Source organism: Cervus canadensis, chromosome 16, assembly GCF_019320065.1.
Source record: "Cervus canadensis isolate Bull #8, Minnesota chromosome 16, ASM1932006v1, whole genome shotgun sequence".
In the NCBI taxonomy this organism is placed as follows: domain Eukaryota; kingdom Metazoa; phylum Chordata; class Mammalia; order Artiodactyla; family Cervidae; genus Cervus; species Cervus canadensis.
In genome coordinates this window covers 4573957-4597584 of record NC_057401.1, presented here as the reverse complement: position 1 = coordinate 4597584, position 23628 = coordinate 4573957, and the positions used below count along the sequence as shown (strand labels likewise).

General features: G+C 50.6%; 1 protein-coding gene across 1 annotated transcript; it reads left to right on the top strand.

The window, feature by feature from the left end:
• Window positions 1–11410: 11410 nt before the first annotated feature.
• On the top strand, window positions 11411–14584 carry NKX2-5 (NK2 homeobox 5). Its single transcript, XM_043488808.1, has 2 exons — window positions 11411–11950; window positions 13477–14584. Exons 1-2 carry the CDS (start codon window positions 11620–11622, stop codon window positions 14118–14120), a joined length of 975 nt encoding a protein of 324 aa, XP_043344743.1. The 5' UTR covers window positions 11411–11619; the 3' UTR covers window positions 14121–14584.
• The last annotated feature ends 9044 nt before the right edge of the window (window positions 14585–23628 follow it).

Sequence of the window (23628 nt, the reverse complement as noted above, 5' to 3'; positions counted from 1 at the left end):
TTCGGCTGAGAAAACGTCGCCGCATTTCGCAGAGCAGGCTAAAGGCGGGACAAGGAAGGAAGATGCGGAAAAAGGGAAGGTGGCGGGCCTAGAAAGGTGGCGATCGCCCATTTCCAGCTTCAGTCCGACACTGACCAGGCCGCAGCAATCCAGGGTGTAAGTTCCGGGGGCCGCGGTGTCAGCCCGAGCCAGGGAGGCCTCACAGACTCTCGAAGACCTCCCCGGAAAGCCGCGGCTGACGGCCCCAGCACTCCGGAGCCCGAGCACTGCTGACCCCGCGAAGCTTCCCCCACCCCCGAGCTTTGGGCAAAAACAGGCCCCGCTTCGCCCAGGGCGCTTCCTCCCAGAGCTTCGCGTTCTTGCCAAAGGCTCTTCCAAAGCCGCGGCTCGCGAGCTGTCCACCCACCTACCGCGCAGGTGTGCCCCGGCCCTAGTAAATCCATTTTCCTTCTTCAGGGTTTTCCGAATCGTTGTCTACCCAGCTCGAATGTCACCTGACTTTTCCAGCTGTGCCCTTCAGCGATGCGATCCTGAGGGACTAGATGTAGCGGCGTCTCGGTTCTCTCCACCGCTCCGCGCAGTGTTCGCTGGAGCGGTTTGCAGCAGGGAGGGGAGGAGGGGGACGGCCGGACAGAGGAGAAAGCACGAAATTAACACGAAACGACAACGGAAGTTTGAAAGCGGTCTGGGCAACCTTAACACGAGTTTTAAAGCGGGTCACACCTACGGACGCAGGGTAAATTCGGTTATAGAAATAGACTCCCCAAAGCAGGAGAAAGTGGTTTACCCAAAAGAAGCTGTTAACAAAAACTGTCAAGTCAAAAATGCAAAGGCGTCGGCAAAAGGTAGTTCCTCTCTGAAAAAGAGAAAACAAAACAATTTTTAATGTATAATAATACTTAAATTTGCAGAAAATGTCTCTAGAAGGATGAATATTCATTTTCAGCCAGTGACCACTTGTGTGGGGGTGGGAATTAACTCCGAAGGGGCAAAAGGAAACCTTTTAAATTTATGCAAATATTTTTGTATTTAAAAAAAATTTTTTTGTAACTTTGTGGTGCTTCTTATATGGGTTTATTCATATGTCAAGACTCATCAAACAGTACATGTGTTCGTTTTGTTTTAGGTTAATTATGCCTCAATAGAGTTGAATTTTTTAAAAAATAAATAAATAAACCCAGAAACAACTTTGTCTTTAGGGATGGGAACTGGGTGGCTGAGGGGAGGCCTGGGATACTTTGCATTGTATTACCCTTTTTACGTGTTTATTTTGGGTTTTCGTAGTTGTTTTGTTTTTATGGTGTATTATTTATTCAAGATATATAATGAGGATATTCCCTGATGTGAATATAAGGCTATTGTTAAGGAAACCAACAAATTGAAGATGCTATTACATCTCTTTGTAGGAATAAGAAAAAGTGTGCAACTGCCCAAGTCCAAAAAATATTTGGGAAAGTGAAACATCTTTAAGGTATGTTCAGATTTGTTTCACTTGTTTGTTTGCTCGCTCCTATGTTCCAGATACTAACGGAAAATGAGGACCCGAAACTTTTCTGATGCTTGCATGTGGTGTGGATGGTTGTCATCTCCTTGAGGGCTGGAGGACTTAAAGGGCAGGCCAGCCACGGGAGCACTCCACGCAAGGCCACACGTGCTTTCCTGGCCACTGTGCCCAGTATCCCACGAGTCGAGCACTATCCCGCTTGGAGCAAAGATGCGGTGGCCCCTTGTGCTGCCGGGAGAAGGCCAGATTCCTAACACCGTAAGAGTCCTCCCGAAGACGGAAGCAAGGTCTCGCTGAGGCTCAGCAGGCCCGCAGGATCTACGGAGCCCAGGGCGGCCGGCGGGGCGCAGCCTCTGTGGAACCAGGGCCTGGCCCACCTCCTTACCGAGAGCAGTGACTGCAAGGGTCCCACCTCTGTTTGGGTAACCAGATAGCATATGCCTCCATTTATCGCCTGCAAGATAGGGAAGAGTCATTTTGGCCTTGTTAGGACAGATTCCAGATCTGGTTCCGACTCAGAGCTATTTCAGATAGAGTTTTGGAGGCTGGCCCTCAAGAAACAGATGGACAGTGGGTCCAAGGCCAGGAGCCAGAAAATCCAGGACCTGCCAGAATGGCTAGCCTGAGGGCAGGGCCTGGGTGGGGTTAGCAAGCCTTCTGCCAGCCTCATCGACTGCCACACTCACAGCCACCAGACCAACATCACCTTCAAGTAACAGGGCATGGACTAATGTGGGGAGCTGCATTCCCAGTGACCCCCTCAAAACTGGGGTCTAGCCCTGGACCAAAGCGAAGGTCAGGGAGAAATCAGGAGAGCCAATTTGCTGAGTGGTAATTGCTGAGTCCTGTTCCTCCATGCATGTGTGTTAAGTCGTTTCAGTCGTTCCGACTGTTTGTAACCCTATGGACTGTAGCCCGCCAGGCTCCTCTGTCCATGGGATTTTCCAAGCAAGCATACTGGAGTGGGTTGCCATGCCCTCCTCCAGGGATCTTCCCCACCCAAGGATCGAACCCACCCAGGTCTCTTACGTCTTCTGCAATGGCAGGTGGGTTCTTTACCACTAGCACCACCTGGGAAGCTTGTCCCTTGATAGTGCTGCACAAAGGTCACCCCACTCCCCTCCATCTGAAGCCCCACTAACCACTCTCCTCGTCTTCCTACCACTAATGCCTTAGCTCCGGTTCTCTCTCCGACTGGAGACTTCACTGGATGGCTGCTTGGGCAAAAGTTTCAAACTACACACACGTTTGATTTGCAAGCTCCCAAAATGAGGGGTGGGGCCCGTAAATGTGCATCTTTAAAATGTACCCCCAGGGGATTCTGGCCCAGCTGTTTCCACAGCCCAGGAATCTCCCCCACTTTCGCAAAGGTATAACTTGATTCATTATATTTGGGGTTTATCTTGTTTTTAAGTCTCTTTAAAAGTAATAGATGCATGTGGTGGGCAACAAAAACAAAACAGAAAACAAAAGGAGGAAGTTGTCCTTAAAAATGTACTAAAAGTCATGTTTTATTCCTGACCTCCCCTTTCCCATTACTCTTCCCCAGAAGTTTTCATTGTATTTTGCTTATCCTTCAAAAAAAGAAATTCATATGAGCACACACACACATATATATACATATGCCCATATTTAAAATAGAAATTCTACATCTTGATTTGATATTTAATGTCTCAAAATGTATCCCTAAGAATATATATAAATGAAGTAATTTTTTCTCATGGCTGCTAGTTTTCTGCCCTATTGGTGAACATTATTTTTTCCAATCAATCTTCCAAGATAGATATATTGGTTTGTAAAAAATGTCTTGATTCTTTTAAAACTGCAATGAAAATACTCTTCTATACATAATATGTGTATATAGAATACTCCTAAAAGTAGAAATATTGTTCAAAGGGCTTATGTATTTTTTATTTTGATAGTACTAAGTTGCTCTGAAGAGGTTTACCAATTTACACTTTCAATCAACAATGTAAAAGAGCGACAAGGCAGAGTAATTATCAGACTTTGTGATCTTTATCAATCTGATGAGTGAAAACATTTGCCTTGTGGTTTTAAAATTTCTTCCTTCTTTCATTCCTTTTTACCTGCAAAGTTCTGCTACTCCTGGCCAATTTTTCAATTGTTTTGCTGAGTCATTTTCTTGTTGATGTACAGAAATTCTTTTCATATTGTGGAAATCAGAGGGGTTTTGGTCATTATTTCTAGCACTTACACTGTGTGTCATTTTCTCTTTGATTCTATTCTGTTTTGTTTATTTTTTTAAATATTTATGTATTTATTTATTTGGCCTCCTTGGGTCTCCCAGTTGCAGCATGCAGGAGCTTTAGTTGTGGCAAACTCTTCATAGTGGCACTGTGGGATCTCGTTCCCTGACCTGGGCCCCCTGCACTGGGATCAAGGCACTGGACCACCAGGGAAGCCCCTCCACTCTGGTCGTGTTTTGTTTTGCTGTACACAAGTTATTTTTATGCCATCAGGTGATACAGTTCAGTTTCTAGGTCTTTAGTTCTGCTTATCCACTCTTCCAAATATATAGACACTCCAAACTTATTATCTTAGGCACCTATAGCACTGCTATATTTCATTTAAGTTTAAATTTTTAATCTATCTGGAATTAAATATATGTAGTGTGAGATTAGGGCTACCCAGGTCCCAGGTATCTCAGCTGGTAAAGAATCTGCTTGCAATGCAGGAGACCCCGATTCGATTCCTGGGTTGGGAATTTCCCCTGGAGAAGGGATAGTCTACCCACTCCAGTATTCTTGGGCTTCCTTGGTGGCTCAGACAGTAAAGAATCTGCCTGCAATTCAGGAGACCTGGGTTGGGAAGATCCCCTGGAGGAGGGCATGGCAACCCACTCCAGTATTCTTGCCTGGAGAATCCCCATGGACAGAGGAGCCTGGTGGGTACATACAGTCTATGGGGTTGTGAAAAGTAGGGCATGACTAAACAACTAAGCCCGGCACAGCACCGTGTGAGAATAATCCATTTACCTTTCCCTGACATCACTTTCAATTTATGTGGGATGTGTGTTGCTGTATGGACCACACTCCCCAAAATAGCATAATGTCACAATTAACAGGTGCCTTATTTCCCATCTTAGCCAGTTTCATTTTATAAGCTAGACAACCACCAATATGCCTCTCCACCCTTCCCCACTGCCCAGGTGAGTCCAAGTAACAACAGGGGATGTTTCTCAGAATAGCACAGCTGGGACAGGACCCTAAGTACACCTAAAACCACCGAGGAGAGGCTTTCCTGGTGGTCCAGGGGTTAAGGCTTTCCACTCCTAATGCAGGGGCACAGGTTCCATCTCTGGCTGAGGAAGTAAGATCCTGAGTGCTCTCAGGGAGGGAGGGAGGGGAGCCAGGGGAACAAAAAAAACAAACACCAAGGATACAAAGATGAAACCAGTAATCAGAGAAGAAAAAGAATGTGCTCAAGATCAGCCAGTCAGAGGAGCAGGGCTAGATCCCAGAACTGGCTCACTGTCTGGTACTCATTTGTTACAACTCTGCCTCCTTCAGGGTCTGTGTGTCTGGGGCTGTGCAACCCCAGTCAGTGTGACTCAAGAGATGCATGGACTCTGGTGGTCCAGGGGCTAAGAGTTCCCCTTCCAATGCAGGGGATGTGGGTGCGATCCCTGATCGGGGAACTGGGATCCCACAAGCTGGGAGGCAATCAAGTCATACATGGCAACAACTGAGCCAGCACTCTGGAACCCACGCCTCACAGCTAGAGAGAGGCCTGTGTGCTGGGGTGAAAGATCCCGCATGCTGCAACGAAGACCCAAAAAGCCAAAAACAAATAAACAAATAACTTTTTTAGGAAAAAGAGAAAGAGATGCAGAAATCAGGCCAAGTATCCATTAGTGACTAATGAGTGATCTGGAGACTGGGTGGAAGTTCTGGCCCACTCTTCTAGGCCTTTCTCCTGGCTTCCCCCACCCGCCTGCACACCTTTGTATGTACACACACACACCGCCTGGCAGCCAGGCGGATCTGCCTGCTCTTTCCACTTCCGTGTGCTCCCGGCCCTTCTTATGGCTGAGCAACTTCGGATAGACAGTCTTTAAAGCAGCCCAGAGGACTTCCTGCCTGTCCCAGCTGGCTAGAGAAGGCTAGACCCTGGGGCAAAGGAAACCACAAGGCTGACGGATTACAAGGGCCTGGGGGACGTGGAGATAGTATTTCCAAGACTCTACTCAGACTGACCAGAAAGCAAGACCACTTTTATAATCTGTAGGGCCCAGCGCACAATACATGAAATGTGGAGCCTCTTGTTCAAAACTTACCAAGAATTTCCAGACGGCAACAACACAACACAGGGCCCTTCTAAGCTCAGGCCCTGTGCAAGTACACAGCTGGCATACCCATGAAGCCAGCTTTCAGGGAAGGACAGGGCTAAAGGGGCAGGCCAGAGAACGGGCCCCCAGATTTCTACAGCTCAGATTTTAGGGTAGAAGTGAACTGGGGGATTAGTCGTAATAGCCAAAGGGTGGAAACAACCCAAATGTTCATCAGCTGATGAATATAGAAACAAAATACGGTATCCCACACGATAGCGCATCATTCTGTCATAAAAGGAGCAAAGTACTGACACGTGCGATAACATGGTTGAACCTTGAAGAAAACATTATGCTAAGTGAAAGAAGCCACATGTTATGTGATTCCATTTGTCTGAAATGTCTAAAATGGATATAGAGACAGAAAGTAGATTAATTAGTAGTGATCTCGAGCTGGGGAGGTGGGAGTAGGGAAGGGTGTTGGGGTTGGTGGCTAAAGCCTACAGGTTTCCTTTGGAGATGAATTTTAAAAATGTCCTAGAATTAGTTGTGTCATGATTGCAACTGTGTGAAAATACTGAAAGTCCTTGAATTGTATACCTTAAATGGATGAATTATATGGTATGTGAATTATATCTATTAACTCTCAATAAAGTTGTTACCTAAGAAGAAGAGAAGAAGATGAAGGAGTCTGAGAAGGAGACGGGGGGAGGTGGAGGGGGTAAGAAATGGAGGAGATTGTGGAGGAAATGGAAGAAGAGGGGGAGGAGGAATTTTAAATGTCTCCCTCCCCTCTCTCCCTCACTCAGAGGAACTATATGTCAGAAGACCCCTTGGTTTTGGCAAAGCCAGCACCCCCAGTCCAGCAGCCTGGTCCTCCTCTCTAGCTGCGTGGGGTGTGTACTGGGGGAGGGAGTGGTGTTGTACTTCCTCTCCAGATGATAGGGTTCTAGGAAGCAGCGACGTGTACTTAAAAAAACAATAATAATTCACAGTTCAGTTCAGTCGCTCAGTCATGTCCAACTCTTTGCGACCCCATGGACTAAAGCATGCCAGGCCTCCCTGTCCATCACCAACTCCCTAAGTTTATTCAAACTCATGTCCATTGAGTCAGTGATGCCATCCAACCATCTCATCCTCTGTCGTCCCCCTCTCCTCCTGCCTTCAATCTTTCCTAGCATCAGGGTCTTTTCAAATGAGTCAGCTCTTCACATCAGGTGGCCAAAGTATTGGAGTTTTATCTTCAGCATCAGTCCTTCCAATGAATATTCAGGACTGATTTCCTTTAGGATGGACTGGTTGGATTTCCTTGCAGTCCAAGGGACTCTCAAGAGTCTTCTCCAGTACCACAATTCAAAAGCATCAATTCTTCTGCGCTCAGCTTTCTTTATAGTCCAACTCTCACATCCATACATGACCACTGGAAAAACCATAGCCTTGACTAGATGGACCTTTGTTGGCAATGTCTCTGCTTTTTAACATGCTGTCTAGGTTGGTCATAACTTTCCTTCCAAGGAGTAAGCGTCTTTTAATTTCAGGGCTGCAGTGACCATCTGCAGTGATTTTGGAGCCCAGAAAAATAAAGTCTGACACTGTTTCCATTGTTTCCCCATCTGTTTGCCATGAAGTGATGGGACCGATGCCATGATCTTAGTTTTCTGAATGTTGAGCTTTAATCCAACTTTTTCACTCTCTTCTTTCACTTTCTTCAAGAGGCTCTTTAGTTCTTCTTCGCTTTCTGCCATAAGGATTCACAGGTCTGTAGTTAATCCTGTGTTCGAATACTGAAACTGTCCCTTTCCGTCTGTGTGACCCTGAACAAGTCACTTCACCTCTCTGAGCGTCTTTCTCCTCTCGGGAGCGATGGAGATAAGCTGATCCGCGATGACGTTCGAGGACAAATGGCTCCTCCAGTGGGAGCGCAAGACACTGGAACCAGCTGAGCCCCTGGAACAAGGCAAGTCCCGGGGCAGGCAAAAGCCAGCGCCGCGGAGCCCGCCCAGACTCTTCCGGAGCCCAGGCGAGGGCGGCAGCCCCCAGAGACGCCCCCAAGTCTCAAGCCCCGGCCCGGAAGGAAGCCAGGACGGCTGAGGGGCCCCGCGGCCGGGGAGCCAGGGAGCCGGGGCCAGGGCCGGGAGCCGGCCGCAGCGCCGCTGCTCATCCATCAGCCGGACGAAGAGCAGAGGCGCGCTCGGCCCTCTGTTTGCTTTCTCGCCAATTATTGCCGCGCCGCAGCCCCTTTGTTGATACAGTAGTCCGAAAAAGTGCTAATGTTCATTTATCAGGGGGCCTGCCGGGGACTCCCACGAGTTGCGATTCTTTCCAAAATATAAACACGGGGCGAGCGTCCCAGACAGAAATCCCCATCTGTTTCCCCGGCGCGGGCCGAGAGCGAGGCGTTGTTGAAGATAAAGCCGAGGATAACGCCGCCTGTCTCCAATGGACGTCTCCCTGGCGCATTAATGACATTCCCGGTGATAGTTCCAGCTTATCTTTCAATTAATCATATATACCTTTTGCGGCCGGCCGTGCTGATTGCAGGAAAGCGGGGGCCGGCTCAGGCCGCTCCGATCGCTTTTCAATTAATAATATTTTATGTGCGCAGAACGCGCTCCAGTCACCCTGGAATCTGGCTCATCTTAAAGCACCGACTCTTTAAAAGGCAAGGAAATGAACAGATTTTCGATCTCTCCTCTCTGCCCCCTTTTGTCTTTCTCTCTGTCTCTGCCTTTCTCTGGACTGAAGGCTGTTTGTTTGTCCTGCTAGTTTGGCCAAAGTGCGGCTTAGAGAGGCAGCCAGGTTGGGTCAGTCGCCCTTGGGAAGGAAGATGCATCCCTGGTGGGGAGAATCAAATTTCCTCCCCCCCCCCTCCTCGCCCGCTCCTCCCCCCTCTCTCCCAACCCCTGCAGCTTCACTGAAAGAAAACAAAATTGTTTTTACTCAGAAACTGTGAGGACTGCAGAGAAAAGTTAGGAATTACTCTTCAATTACTCTTAGGAATTATTCTTTGTCTGCAGAGACCAACATGGGTCACCTCAATTTGTATTTTGCACGTATTTATCCAGTTTTGCCCTATTTTCTTCTCATTGGCAGCGCTAAGGCCTATTTTAGACCCAAGATAAATTATTACCAGATTCACAGAGGGCGTAAGGGGTTGAAAGTTATTGATTTTGTTCAAATATGGAAGGTTTTCTTTCCTCTCCTTTTCATGACACCTGACCCACAAAACTATCTGTCAGCTTTAGGGACCCTCTCCATGCCCCAAAATAGGTGATAAATCTTCACCGCCTTGATTTGCAGAGGACATACTGAATTTTTCTCTTCCTCCAGAACTCTCTCTTAAAACACACACACACACACACACACACACACAAACTAAAAACAGAGATCCCGGATGCAGCCTCAATGTCCCCCATTAAACGGTAATATTTCAGGCGTCGGCTCACACTAATCTTTCAAACTGTCATCGCCAGCCGCCTGGCCAGCCCATTCACTTAACAGCGCTCCCAGGACCCTCGCTCCCAGCTCTTTTCAGCGAGACGTTTAATTGAATCGGATGTGCCTCGTTTGCCAGACGTCACCGCCTCGGCGATAGGCATCCTCTCCCACTCCCCAAAAAACATTCTTGAAAGGAGAAGTGGGCCCCCAAGCTGGGCTGGTTGAGGGCAATTACGGTACTGTTGGCGGAAAGCCCGTTTCGAGGTAGGGCCGAAGAGAGGCCACCGATCTGTAGATCCGTCGAGGGAGAACACGGGTTGTGAGGTGGGCGGATGAGGAGGGTTCCTGGGGCTTGGGGATTCTCCACATTTGAAAATAAATCATCTCTACGAAAGACCAAGCTAACCGTCTCAGAACCGACCGTGGGTCCCCGGCTGAAGCCTTGAAGCGGGACTCCCCCGCGGGGGTGGGGGCCTGGCACCGGCAGCTGGCGCCTGCAAGCGAGACTCCGCGACCGCTGCGCCAGGCTCCGCTCGCCTTTGCGCTAGCCCGGGGGCCACAGGTCCCGGGAGTGCGGATTCGATGAGGGCCTGGCAGAGTCCCAGTGTTGGGCCTACGCTTGGCTCCTCTCGCGCCCAGCCCAATGGCCCTGCGCAATGGTTCGCCGTCAGGCTTGAGGGCGCCTTGACCGCACAGTGCGGAGTCTAAGGCCCTGAGCCCTATCCTTAGGTTGCCTTTCGCCCTGAGCGCCTTTCTTCTGGCCCAAACGCTTCTTCCCCAGTTCCCAACTTGTCCTGCGCCAGGAGCCGAGCCCTACAGTAAGCCTCCGTTCTCAGAGAGTCCGCGCGCTCCCCCGGACTTCCCACAGAAGCCTGGGTCGTGGGAAATCAACGCTTTCCCCCTGACAAGCCTCGCCATCGCTAGAGATAGGATAAGGCGGAGGCCTTAACCTGGGACCATCCTGTCTGCCCGGACCCTTCCTGAAATTGTGCACAAAATAGAATGCCTCTCTGCAGTTTTCTGGGGGTGAGGGGAAGGCCCTACAAGTTTTAAACAGATCTTCCAAGGGACCCAGAGGGATGAGGCGGAAGAGGCACACAGAGCCAGCCGAAGATCTGAGTGGGTAGATTGTTCTGAAACACTCAAAGACTGGTCTGACAGAAGATCGCTACTTTACTGACCCTGGGCTAAAAATTAACACCCCCTCAAGCCCTCGTCGCATTTGCCTGGCCCCTTGCCGCCTCCGCCGCCGCCGCCGCAGGGGCGCCCCACTCGGAGCCGGCCCAGAGAAATCTTGGGCGCGCTGGGTTTCGAGGAGCCCCGCCTGCCTGAGACCTAAACCTGAGCTGGGGACAGAGGCCAGGCAGACAAAGGCCTAGACAGGGAGGGCAGGTGGGGAGAGGGAGGCCAGAACGGCCGACGGGCCCTGAGCCAGGACTCCCTAGAAGACAGCTCTATTCCGGGAAGCTGAGTTGACCTGCTGGGATTCTGGATTTGTCTCATTCTTTAGAGGAGGGTCATCTCTCCGGGAGGAGACTGGCCACGACCTGCGCCCCCTGGAGTTGTGTTTGTGCCACTTGCACTACTCTCAGCGGGGCTCCCCCATCACACAACCACCCACCGCGCTTTTCAGCTTGACTCACTCCAGGAGTGCCCAGGGCCTGGCCCCTTGGGGAAAGGCCACCACTAGGCCTGTAAGTCAAGCTACACAGAGTCCCAAATTGTCCAGAACGCCTCCCTCCGGCCATCACCCCAGAGCAAACTCTTTCCCCAATGCCTCTCTCCTTATTCAGACCCTTCTACCGTACCATAGGTAATAAAACCCTTCTGGCTCCTAGAAATAACCCCATCCCCGAAGCCCCACCCACCCACCCAATCCTTCACTTCCCTATTCCGTTTCAGGTGCTGAGGGACATTTCCTCAAATCCCAGATCCACCCAACCCGGCCTAAAGGTCGGATTCGGAGAATAATCGCGTTCTTTCCTATGCATGCGTCCTGGTAGGATTTTTAGGCTAACGCTAAGGACGAATCTCAGGCTGCAGGAGCAAAAGGAGTCTTCCAAACGCGTCGCGGCCCCTTTAAAAAGCTCAGCGGGATTTTTTTTTTTTTTTTTTTTTTGAGCCGTATGACTATATTAGGTGACACGAAAGTGCTCATCGCTCCTGTCAACGAGGCCCCCGGCCCAATGGCAGGCTGAGTCCCCCTCCTCCGGCCTGGTCCCGCCTCTCCTGCCCCTTGCGCCCCGCACTACCTGCCGCCTGGCCACATCCCGAGCTGGAAGGCGGGCGCGCGGGCGCGCGGCGGGCACCATGCAGGAAGGCTGCCAGGGACCGTGGGCAGCGCCGCGCTCTGCCGCCCGCCTGGCGCTGTGATTCGCACGCTGCCACCATGTTCCCCAGCCCCGCGCTCACGCCCACGCCGTTCTCGGTCAAAGACATCCTGAACCTGGAGCAGCAGCAGCGCAGCCTGGCCGCCGGGGAGCTCTCGGCGCGCCTGGAGGCCACTCTGGCGCCCGCCTCCTGCATGCTGGCCGCCTTCAAGCCCGAGGCCTACGCGGGGCCGGAGGCCGCGGCGCCCGGCTTCCCCGAGCTGCGCGCCGAGCTGGGCCCCGCGCCCTCGCCCGCCAAGTGCGCGCCTGCCTTCTCAGCCGCCCCCGCCTTCTATCCGCGTGCCTATGGCGACCCCGACCCTGCCAAGGACCATCGAGCTGATAAGAAAGGTGAGGAGGAAACCCAAGCTCCTTCTCTCTGGGATAGCTTTCGTCCCCAGACCTCGCGGCCGAGAAACTCTGGCGTGAGTACAGAAGAGGCGAGTGCCTGGGCGGATGGTGGAGCAAAGGGGCCTCCAAATGTAAGAAGTGAGGATTCCCAGGGCCCCCGGGAGTCCAGTCGGAGGTTTAGAGGAAATGCTGGATCGTGGTTATCAGAAACAGGAGAGGAAAGAAAGGAAAAAATTATATATATATTTTTTCTGGCCTAACAAAGCCCCAGGCGCAGCAGCCCTGCTTCTGGATCTGTTATGAAGTTGAAGTTGAGCGATCTGTTTGTGGTGGACACAGCGAGAAAGATTCTCTCCCTGTATTTTTTTAAAGGTCTTCTTGAGGATCCGACCAAAACCGCTGCAATTAAATTGCTGCACACCAGAAGTACTTTTACACGCAATTGGAGGAGGTCCAAGACCTTCTCTAGCCCACCCGTTTACCCGGGGTTTCTGGGGGTCTTTCCTCCTTTGTGCCAGAAGAGTGGCGTCATTGAAAACAAGGATCTTGAACTCTTTAAAAATGGGATACGTCGGACTCAAGAATGATTTTAGCAGCTTTCTTTTTCCATAACAATTTTCTCAGGCGGCCAGAGCCTAGCTAGAGATTCTTTCCTGGAAATAGTTAGAAAATGTCTCGCGACGAAAGGCGTGGAACAATGGAAGAGATGACTGGGGGAGGTGGCCGTATCCCCGCGCACATCCCGAGGTCCGGGGGCAGGCTGGCCGGGAGGTAGAAAATGCGCGGCGGGAAGACCGTAGCCCAACGCGGGGTCGGCAAGAACCCGGGGAGGCCGGGGGCGCGGGTGTAGGGCCGCTATGAACCCAGAAAGGGTCTTGTGAGCCTAGAAAGATTTGTCTAGTAGCCGAGGGAAAGTCCCGGAACAGCTGCCGGCGGGCACTGCGTCTTGAATTGGTCCATACGGATTCGAATCCAATTCGATTTCAAGGCAGGTTCCGAGGCCGCCTGCCCACCCACTGCTTTTCGGGCGCTGCACAATTCTCGCAGCATTTGAACGGGAACCTTCGATAGATACCGAACCGACTGCTTATTGACGTTCTGTTTCTTCGCTTGCCCTAATTTTGAGACAGTGTGACCAACCCTGGAGTAAGGCCGAGGTCTCCTTCCTTTAACTTCGCAAACCAAAGTATTCCTAGTCTCATTCACTCCAGCGCATCCTTGAGCTTTATTCTCTTTGCCGCCTGTCTTAAGTCACTGTCTGTCTGTCTCACCAGAATGTGACCTACCCGAGAACAGAGACCTCTCTTGTTCTCCAGTGCCCACAGCCGTGCCCGGCACATAGTAGGCGATCAACAAAAGCTGGCTGTCGAGCGGAAGCCCAGTGTACCCTGCAGTCTGCCGCAGCCGAGCTCGGGGCTCCAGGCGGGACAGGGGTGGCACCCACTGGGGCCCATCACCTGGCGAGAGCTCTGGGGGGTTGGGTGGCCGTGACACAGCGTCTCTCTGCTTTTCTGTTCCCCGCTCAGAGCTGTGCGCCCTGCAGAAGGCGGTGGAACTGGAGAAGCCGGAGTCCGACAGCGCCGAGCGACCCCGCGCGCGACGGCGGAGGAAGCCGCGCGTGCTCTTCTCGCAGGCGCAGGTCTACGAGCTGGAGCGGCGCTTCAAGCAGCAGCGGTACCTGTCGGCTCCCGAGCGCGACCAGCTGGCCAGCGTGCTGAAGCTCACGTCCACGCAGGTCAAGATCTGGTTCCAGAACCGGCGCTACAAGTGCAAGCGGCAACGGCAAGACCAGACTCTGGAGCTGGTGGGGCTGCCCCCGCCGCCGCCGCCGCCGCCGGCCCGCAGGATCGCGGTGCCAGTGCTGGTGCGCGATGGCAAGCCTTGCCTGGGGGACTCGGCGCCCTACGCGCCGGCCTACGGCGTGGGCCTCAACGCCTACGGCTACAACGCCTACCCTGCCTACCCCGGGTACGGGGGCGCGGCTTGCAGCCCCGGCTACAGCTGCACCGCTGCTTACCCGGCCGGGCCGCCTCCGACGCAGTCGGCCACGGCCGCCGCCAACAACAACTTCGTGAACTTCGGCGTCGGGGACTTGAACGCGGTGCAGAGCCCCGGGATTCCGCAGGGTAACTCGGGAGTGTCCACGCTGCACGGCATCAGAGCCTGGTAGAGAAGGGACCGGTCTGGGAGGCCTCCGACCGATCCCACCTCTCGAGAGGGACACTGACTAAGCAGGGGAGAGGGAGGGCTCCCGACACGATCCTGCGATCCCTCGGATGCCACAAGCGCTCCCACGGAGGCTTCGGAGCTTTTCCCGCCCCGTGCGCCTTTGTTCCCCCGAGAGGGAGAGTTTGCGGCCAGGTTTACGCAGATTGTGGTGAGTGAAACGGCAGCCTGGTGCCTAGCTGTGGCCCCAGGAGTGCCCTCCGAGCGCCCAGGAGCATCCCTAACCGGCCGAACACCTGCCCATTGGGACTGGGAGCCCGGGCGCAGCAGCCTCCTACCTTTCCCCAAGCCTGGGCCGGGCGCCCGGGCCCTTGCTGCCTTGCGGCTGCCCCCCCCACCCCGTATTTATGTTTTTACCTGTTTCTGTAAGAAATGAGAATCTCCTTTCCATTAAAGAGAGTGCGCTGATCCGGCCGTGTGCTTCTTTCAGCTTGCCATCTTTCAGAAACAATTTTGGAGGGCAGAGGCAGCCGACCTTGAGTTGTAGGGATAGGTATTCACTGAGCACATTGATATTGATATAAATAAAGGCTCTCCCGTGCTGGATCCCGTGTTAGGTACTTTCTGGGGTTGCTCATGTCATCTTCAGTAACTCGCGAAGGGGAAGTTCTGTTTTAAAGGTTAGCAGACGGAGGCCTGGAGAGGTTTAGTGACTTGTCTGGGAGCAAACAGCCAGTGCTGGGAGAACTGAGGTTCGATTCTGCGGAGACTGAGGACACCAGCCCAGAGGTCCCAACCTCACCTCCTTAAACTCTACTGTGCCTGGCACTGTTTCAGGTAGGGGGCATTAAATGGAGAGGAAAAGCACCTGATTCCTGGGAGACTGCAGGGCACCTGAGCTCATCCTTCTTAGAATACACTGCATGCAGCCCATTTTATAGATGGAAGAACCCAGAAGCAAAGCCCTTGTCAAGGTTCTCAGAATTCCCCAGACCAGCGATACTCAGATACGCCAGACGGAAGTGCAGCATGGGTGCTATGGCCATGCTCTCTGCTGGGCAGAGAGCAGAGCCTGGACCACAAAGAGGTGACCAGGCCCCATAAATTCACAAGGTCAGGGAACCCTGCTCCCCGATTTGGCAGTTTTTTTCAGCATTTAACGAATTTTGCCCTAGCCCTGACCAACAAATTCTACTGTACAGTCAGACGAGAAAATTGAGGCTCAGTGAAATCAAGCTAAAAACCTGCTCACTGTGGGAGTTTCTGGCTGTATGCCCGTTTTTTTTCCTTCAATAAAACAAGAATGACAAAAATACTTGCTCGGAGTCCTGGTCCGCCAGTGCCAGTCCGCAGGGGCTGACCGCAGCTCCTTTACCTCCAGCTCCACTCAATTCTCTGAAAGGGAGGAAAGCGGGAGGGCATCAGAGCTTTTGCGTTCCTATGGAATATGGGGTTTTTTCTGGATTTTGCCTGGAAAGTACCGGCCTGGTCGCCTGGCCCCAGAGCTCTTGGTGGAAGACAAAACACTGCTCCTGGCATATCCTAACCTCTTAGGCTGGAAGAGCCCCAGGCCAGGCCGGGGGCCATCTGCTGTCAAGCCAAGGACCACGCAGCTCTGCCAATGCCTGTGGTGCCGTCTGCCCCTCAGGCTCACCCCACCACCTTTGGGGAGAGGGGACGATGCCAGGAGATTCTAAGTGCCGAGCTGGACACCGCTTGTGATACAGGGATGCCAGGGTATATGGGCTGAGCTCTGTAAGGAAAGGGGGAGATGCTGCCTCAGAGCTGGGCTGTTGGCCCTCAGACTTGAATCTGTCTGCTATAAGGTCCATGCCGAGGGCTGCGCGAGGCGGATGTGTTCAGCTCAGCACCTGCACTCTGCCTCCTGTGCCTACAACCCTGCTTCAAGCCTTCAGCACTCTCTGTCCCCCTCTCCTGGAAGGGCACCCAGAGGCTGCGCCAGGCCATCAGACCAGTTCTTAATTCAGACAACCCTTTCCTACCAGGCTAGCCGCAGCAGGTGGCCAGACTCACACAACCAGGCAGACCCTTCTACCTGAAGCTCCCCCACATTCTTGCCCTTCGTCAGTGTCCAGTGCCTCCCGGGGGTCCTGCACACCTCTGGGCTTTTTCACCTTACACTCGCCTACGGTAACACTGTGTGTGTGCTCAGTCGCTCAGCTGTCTCCGACTCTTTGTGACCCCATGGACTGGGGCCCGCCAGGCTCCTCTGTCCCTCGAATTCTCCAAGCAAGAATACTGGAGCGGGTTGCCATTCCCTACTCCAGGGGCCACCACCCAGCGATCGAACCCATGTCTCTTGCATCTCCTATATTGGCAGGTGGATTCTTTATGACTGCACCTCCTGGGAAACCAGCCTTTTTTTCTATTACATTATGCTAACAATAACATTAGAGAGAAAAAAAAATGTTTTTCTCATATTATCCCGCGAGGTTTTTCTATGATGCCTCCCTCTTTTTGTCATCCTTCGGGGGCCAGCAGAGTGACTCCAAGGTCTCTCACAAAGGGATAACAATGACTGGCTGGCGCTGGCTTCACCGAAAGCCAGGACTACAGGCTAAATGCTTAGTGGAGTTTGCTGATCTAATCCATCTTAATTTGCAAATCAGGAAGCTGAGGACCAGAGGTTAAGGCAATGGTCAAGGTCATACATTCCCTAAGCACAGAGCTGGGAAACCCACCAAGCAGATACCGAAAGGCAGGATGGGGACAGCGTTTAAGAACGGAGAGCCAGTCTCCTGAAGATGCAGCAGGACCCTGCTCCCCGCCCTGGGCTAGCCCACGCTCTCACCAGTGGGGTGGGGATCTCAGGCTTGGTTTCCAGGCTCATTATGGAACAAGCTGTAGTTCGCGGAGCCCTGGGAAGCCGCACACAGCTCTTGCCGGCAGAGGGTGTGGGGTCCTGGAGCCAGAGAGCTGAGGGTCAAGGGGTCGTTACTATCTTAAACTAATGACGCCTGCCTTCCCGTAGCGATCCCTTCCCAAGGCAAATTGGCAGATTTGTTTTCCAAGTATATCCTATACACGACGCATGCTGAGTGAGAAATTTCAACCAGGACAGAAAAGTGAGAAACCCCGGGCGCCTCTGAGGTGGCAAAGCGCGGGGAGATAAGGATGGTGCGGGCGGGCTGCCTATGGCCAGGGCTCTCAGGGCGTGCATAGAGAAGTAGTTATATCTAATATTTTAAAAAAGAAATTAAACAAGTACCGGCCTCACCGACCCAACAGACATGCGTTTGAGCAAGCTTAGGGAGATGGTGAAGGACACGGAAGCCTGGCGTGCTGCAGTCCACAGGCTCGCAGAGTCGGACAGTATTGAGAGGTTGAACAACAGCAACCCCCTGCGGTTAAAAATTGAGAGATAAGCAATGACATTAAAAAGAAAAAAGCTGGCTCCGCAGGCTAGGATGCAGTTCCCTCAGCCCTGCGCCGCCTGCACAAGCCGGCAGAGGAGAGCCGCGACTGGGGGCCCCCAGGGCGAGAGACCGGGCCCACAAGCCTCTCCCCTTCCCGCCGCGCTGGAGGCCCAGACCTCCTCTCGCTTCCTCACGTTGCTCGCAGCCAGCAAACACAGGTTTTGCCTAATCAGAATAGCTCCCATCTTATTTTGTAGGGCTTTCCCCTTAAATCGATGCCATGCAGCCCGTTTCAATACCTGTATTTAAACAAATTCGCGGCAGACCCGAGAACTTGACGCCTTGACATCAGCTGGAAAGACTGAGCAGCTACTTACTGGGCAGGCCCGCCTGTCCTGGGCCGGCCCTGGCCTCCTCCGGGAGGTGTTCCCAGCTCCGGCCGCTTGCCCCTGCGGAGCCAACAGATCCACCTAGCCCCGGGTCTTGCTGGCCTCGTTGCTAGACGGGGCTCCTGGAAAAAGGGACCCGAGGCTTAGATTTCACTTATTTATCATTTATGGAGCTTACTGTGGTACAAGCAATATCCTAACTCTTTAAAATAAACCCATCTAACCCTCTTTTACATTTCTGAGTTCTGCTGAGGAATCCATCTTAGGCCCAGAGAGGAGGAGTAACTTGCCCAAGGTCACACAGCCAGAGCTTGGTTTCAAACCCAGGCAGTCTGACTCCAGAGCCCAAGAGCAAGGAAACTTCTCATCCGCAGTTCAAAGAGTAGGCACAGAAATGTCTGTCAATTGATTGAAGGGTAGGTATGGTAGTAAAATTAGCTAACAACTCTGCAAAGATTTCTATGTGCCAGACTTATGAAGCATACAAGGTAAGCATGATTATTCCTCACTTGGGGCAGGAGAGGAGACTGAGGCACACAGAAGTGGCCCACCCAAGCTCTTGCAGTGGGGCAGGCAGGGCAGCTGGGATGCGGGAGGCGGGGCAGCGGGCATTTGGCTGCCCTGCGCCACTCTGATGCTTCTCAGGAGAGCTTACTGCAGAGGGGCGTAGGCAGTGAGCAGGCCACCACGTGCTCCCCACCCTGCTCCCACCCACAGCTGCTGAGGATAACAGTGGGGATTAGTGCCTAACATCTGTTCTTGCTTCCTTTGTGCCAGGCCCAAGGCTAAGTGCTGAACCTGCAAATCTTATTCTGTCACTTCCCAAGGAGGAAACTGAAACTCAAAGAAGTTAAGGACATTGACTACCTAATGCCACTCTGGCAGTGTGGCCTGGGGAATCCTAGGCAGGAATCCAGATGGTTCCAATAGAGACCTGGCTCTTTGAACCACTCTCAGGGCTTCCCAAACTTGCCTGAAGACACAAACTGCTGGAGTCTGGGACAACCTCAACCCCCTCCCTGCCCCAGCTCCCTTGCACTGGACTCCTTGGGGAAGGCGCCTGCAAAACCACATTTGTAACCAGGTGATTCTCATCATCTGGCAAGTTGGAGAACTGCATCTTTTCCCAGAGGCCTCTTCTGCAGGCTCCTCTCTTGATGGCCTGGGAGAAGCTGGAGTCAGATTTCCCCTCTCCAGGCCCCGCTTTTCCATCTCAGGGGCTCTCTGTGCCTGGGGATCCAGTGGCTAAGCACAAGCCTGGTAGCCTCGGGACCCTGGGAGCAGGGAGGAGGGCAAATGGAGGGAAGGAGGAGGAGAAGCTGGAAGACGCCCTGGGGACACAGCTGGCATAGCTCAGACCAAGAGCCATCCCTGTGACATACAGCCGTGCCTGCCAGTGCTGCCTGTGTAGATGACAAGGAGAACTGCGGGGCGCGGGGGGTGCTTTCAGGGACAGTCCATCTGTTCTGCCCAAATCCTAAGCTCCAGCTGGAGCCCCACAGAGGGGAGTAGGGTCGAACCAGACTCCATAGGGGTTTCAGTTCAGTTCAGTTCAGTCGCTCAGTCGTGTCCGACTCTCCGCAACCCCATGAACCGCAGCATGACAGGCCTCCCTGTCCATCACCAAATCCCAGAGTCCACCCAAACCCATGTCCATCGAGTCAATGATGCCATCCAACCATCTCATCCTCTGTCGTCCCCCTCTCCTCCTGTCCTCAATCTTTCCCAGCATCAAGGTCTTTTCCAATGAGTCAGCTCTTTGCATCAGGTGGCCAAAGTATTGGAGCTTCAGCTTCAACATCAGCCCTTCCAATGAACACCCAGACTGATCTCCTCTAGGATGCACTGGTTGGATCTCCTTGCAGTCCAAGGGACTCTCAAGAGTCTTCTCCAACACCACAGTTCAAAAGCATCAATTCTTCTGCACTCAGCTTTCTTTATAGTCCAACTCTCACATCCATACATGACCACTGGAAAAACCATAGCCTTGACTAGATGGACCTTTGTTGGCAAAGTAATGTCTTTGCTTTTTAATATACTGTCTAGGTTGGTCATAACTTTCCTTTCCAAGGAGCAAGCATCTTTTAATTTCATGGCTGCAGTGACCATCTACAGTGATTTTAGAGCCCAGAAAAATAAAGTCTGCCACTGTTTCCACTGTTTCTCCATCTATTTGTCATGAAGTGATGGGACCAGATGCCATGATCTTAGTTTTCTGAATGTTGAGCTTTAAGCCAACTTTTTCACTCTGCTCTTTCACTTTCATCAAGAGGCTCTTTAGTTCTTCTTCACTTTCTGCCATAAGGGTGGTGTCATCTGCATATCTGAGGTTATTGATATTTCTCCTGGCAATCTTGATTCCAGCTTTTGCTTCCTCCAGCCCAGTGTTTCTCATGATGTACTCTGCATATAAGTTAAATAAGCAGGGTGACAATATACAGCCTTGACGTACTCCTTTTCCTATTTGGAACCAGTCTGTTGACCATAGGGGTTTACAGGGTGTCAAAGTTTCATCTGGCCCTCTGTCCACTGGAGGCTGTGAAAGGGTTTGTCATTTGCCCTGTTTAAGAAGTTAAGAAGCAGCCCAGCCAAGTTCTAACACCAAACCCTCTTCTTTCCAGCACACTGCCAGCGAACCCCGCCCCACCCAGGTTCCAGCCCACAGAAGCCTCAGTGGTCGCACTGGCTCACTTTAGCTCTGCCTCTCACCTCAAAGTCGTCTCCTTCGCCTTCGGCTTCTTACGGTGGATTCACCACACAAGGCCGGCGCATTCCTGCCTCTGGGCCTTTGCACTGACTCTTCCCTTTGTTTGCAATGACCTTCCCCAGATTTCTGCCTGTCTGATGCCTCATCTGGCTCACGTCTTTACTGAGATGTCACCTTATGAGGCCCAGCCAACGATCCTATTTAAAATTGCACCCTCTGTGGGAAGAAAGGAACCTTTCTCTGCACTGCTGTGGGAATGTAAATTGGTACAGCTACGATGGAGAGCAGTATGGAGGTCCCTCAGAAAATTAAAAATAAATTTGCCGTATGATCCTACAATCCCACTCCTGGGCATATATCCAGAAAAGGTAAAAAGTCAAAAACATGTGCACCCCAATGTTCATAGCAGCACTATTTATAAAAGCCAACACTTGAAAACAACCTAAATACCTATCAACAGATAAATGGACACATACACATAACATAATATTATTCAGCCATAAAGAAAAATGAAATAATGCCAATTGCAGCAATATAGATGGACCTAGGGATTATTATACTAAGTGAAGTAAGTCAAAGACAAATGCCATGTGATATTACTTATATGTGGAATATTTTAAAATGGTACAGATAAACCAATTTATAAAACATAAATAGACTTACAGACACAAAAAAGAAACCTTTGGTTACCAAAGGGAATAGATGGAGAGTGGGGAGGGAGAGATAAATTAGGAATTTGAAATTAAGATATATTGTGTATAGTTATGTATAAAATATAGTATAGTATAAAATATAGTATAGTTATGTATAAAATACATAACAAGGACCTACTGTATAACACAGGAAACTATATTCAGCATCCTGTAATAAACTATAATGGAAAAGAATATGAAAAGGTATATATGTGTGTGTGTGTATGTATATATATGTATATGTAACTGAATCACTTTGCTGTATGCCAAAAACTAAGACAACATTGTAAGCCAACTGTATTTCCATTTTTAAAATAGAACTAAAACAACTATAAATATAATAATATTTACTGACTATAAGATAAATTTATTCTCTTAATTTTTCATTTCCTTTTCAAGACAGTGTTCCAAACTAATCTTTCTTTCTGTTTTTTCCCTATAATTTTTTGTTTTGGAGTCTGTTTATTTTAAATGCTTTTTTTCTGGTATGTGTTTTCTTTGGAAAATGGTGAGCCCCTGATCTAACTGTCTTAGAGCAGAACTTCCTGTTACACACTCACAAATACCTAGTCTTATATTTGAAGTTCCTTCTTTCTCCCTCCTGAGCTCCTACCCACCCATCAAGGTCCATGTCATGTGGCCCTCCTTTCTGACAGTGTCCACTGTTAGAGATCTGACTTTGTAACTTGGCAATCACCATGGTGTCTGACTCTCTCTACACCCACAGTGCTCAACAAAGAACAGGCTACATAGTAGGTGCTCTCACCTGATGCTGAATGAATGAACAGGTGAATGAATAAAGCCTGCATGTGGGAAGAAGTACACCTGCAGATCCACAATCTTCTTTTCTGTTACACTCACGGCATTTGTAAGTCCTGTTGTAATTCTCTCTCTGCTGCTAAAGTGTGGGTTCCATGTAGGAAAGACAGTGTGTGCCCACCCTGCACAGAGCCTGCTCATAGCAGGCAGGTGATAAATACACAGTGCCTGAAGGATCTCCCTACTGGACCAATGGTTAAGAATCTGCTTTACAATGCAGGGGACATGGGTTCAGTCCCTGGTGGGGGAACCATGATCCCATATGCCAAGGAGCAACTAGGTCTGCGAGCTGCAACTATTGAGCCTGTGCCACAAGTAAAGAGTCCGCAATGAAAGATCCCACATGCTACAAAGAACCAAACGAAGAAATAATAGATATTTCCTTAAAAATATGCACTGCCTGAATGAAAGAACTGATTTGCTTATTCTGAGTTTTAAGATTAAAAAGTGCATTTCTGGAAAAATAATTTTTTAAGAGTTTATTTGAGCAAAGATTAATTCAGATAAGGCAGCACCAAACTGGAAGTGGCCAGAAGCACAGGAGCCAGGGAAAGGACTTTTACAGAGGAACTGCCGAAGCAAAGCAAAGGAACGATTTGTCTGGCTGTATTTTAAAGTCTACTTGGCTATTTGTGATTGGTTGTCCCTACTGTTGTGATTTTCTCTTAATTTTTATTGGAGTATAGTTTATTTATAATTTTGTGTTAGTTTCTACTGTACCACAAAGTGAATCAGTTATACAAATATATATCTCCACTCTTTTTTAGGTTCTTTTCCTATATAGTCCATTACAAAGTATTGAGTAGAGTTCCTATGCTATACATGCATGCGTGCTGAGTCGCTTCAGTCATGTCCAACTCAGTGTGACCCTCTGGACTGTAGCCCGCCAGGCTCCTCTGTCCATGGGATTCTCCAGGCAAGAATACTGGAGTGGGTTGCCAGTTCCTTCTCTGATGCTATACAGCCGGTCCTTATTAGTTATCTGTATTGTGTGTATATGTCGATCCCAACCTAACAACTTATCCTTCTCCTCTTCCCTCCTGGTAACCATAGTTTGTTTTCTACATCTGTAATGCTATTCCTGTTCTGTAAATAAGTTCATTTATACCACTTTTTTTTTTAGATTCCACATATAAGCAATATCATATTTGTCTTTTTCTGTCTGACTTACTTCACTTAGTATGATAATCTCTAGGCCAGTCCATACTGCTGCAAATAACATTATTTCTTTCTTTTGAGTAATATTCCATCATATATACACACCGCATCTTCCTGGTCCATTCCTCTGTCAGTGGGAATTTAGGTATCTTCCTAAAACAGTGCTGCAATGAACATTGGGCTGCATGTATGCTTTTGGATTATGGTTTTCTCCAGATAAATGCCCAGGAGTGGGATTACTGGATCATATAGTAGTTCTGCTTTTAGTTTTTTAAGGAACTTCCCTTCTGTTCTCCATAGTGGTTGCATCAACCTACATTTCCGCCAACAGTGTAGGAGGGTTCCGTTCCTCTCTCCAGAATTTGTTGTT

Coding starts and splice junctions, on each gene's coding strand:
- NKX2-5 (XM_043488808.1), top strand. CDS start 11,620: ATGTTCCCCAGCCCCGCGCTCACGCCCACGCCGTTCTCGGTCAAAGAC. Junction 11,951..13,476: donor CCATCGAGCTGATAAGAAAG/GTGAGGAGGAAA, acceptor TTCCCCGCTCAG/AGCTGTGCGCCCTGCAGAAG.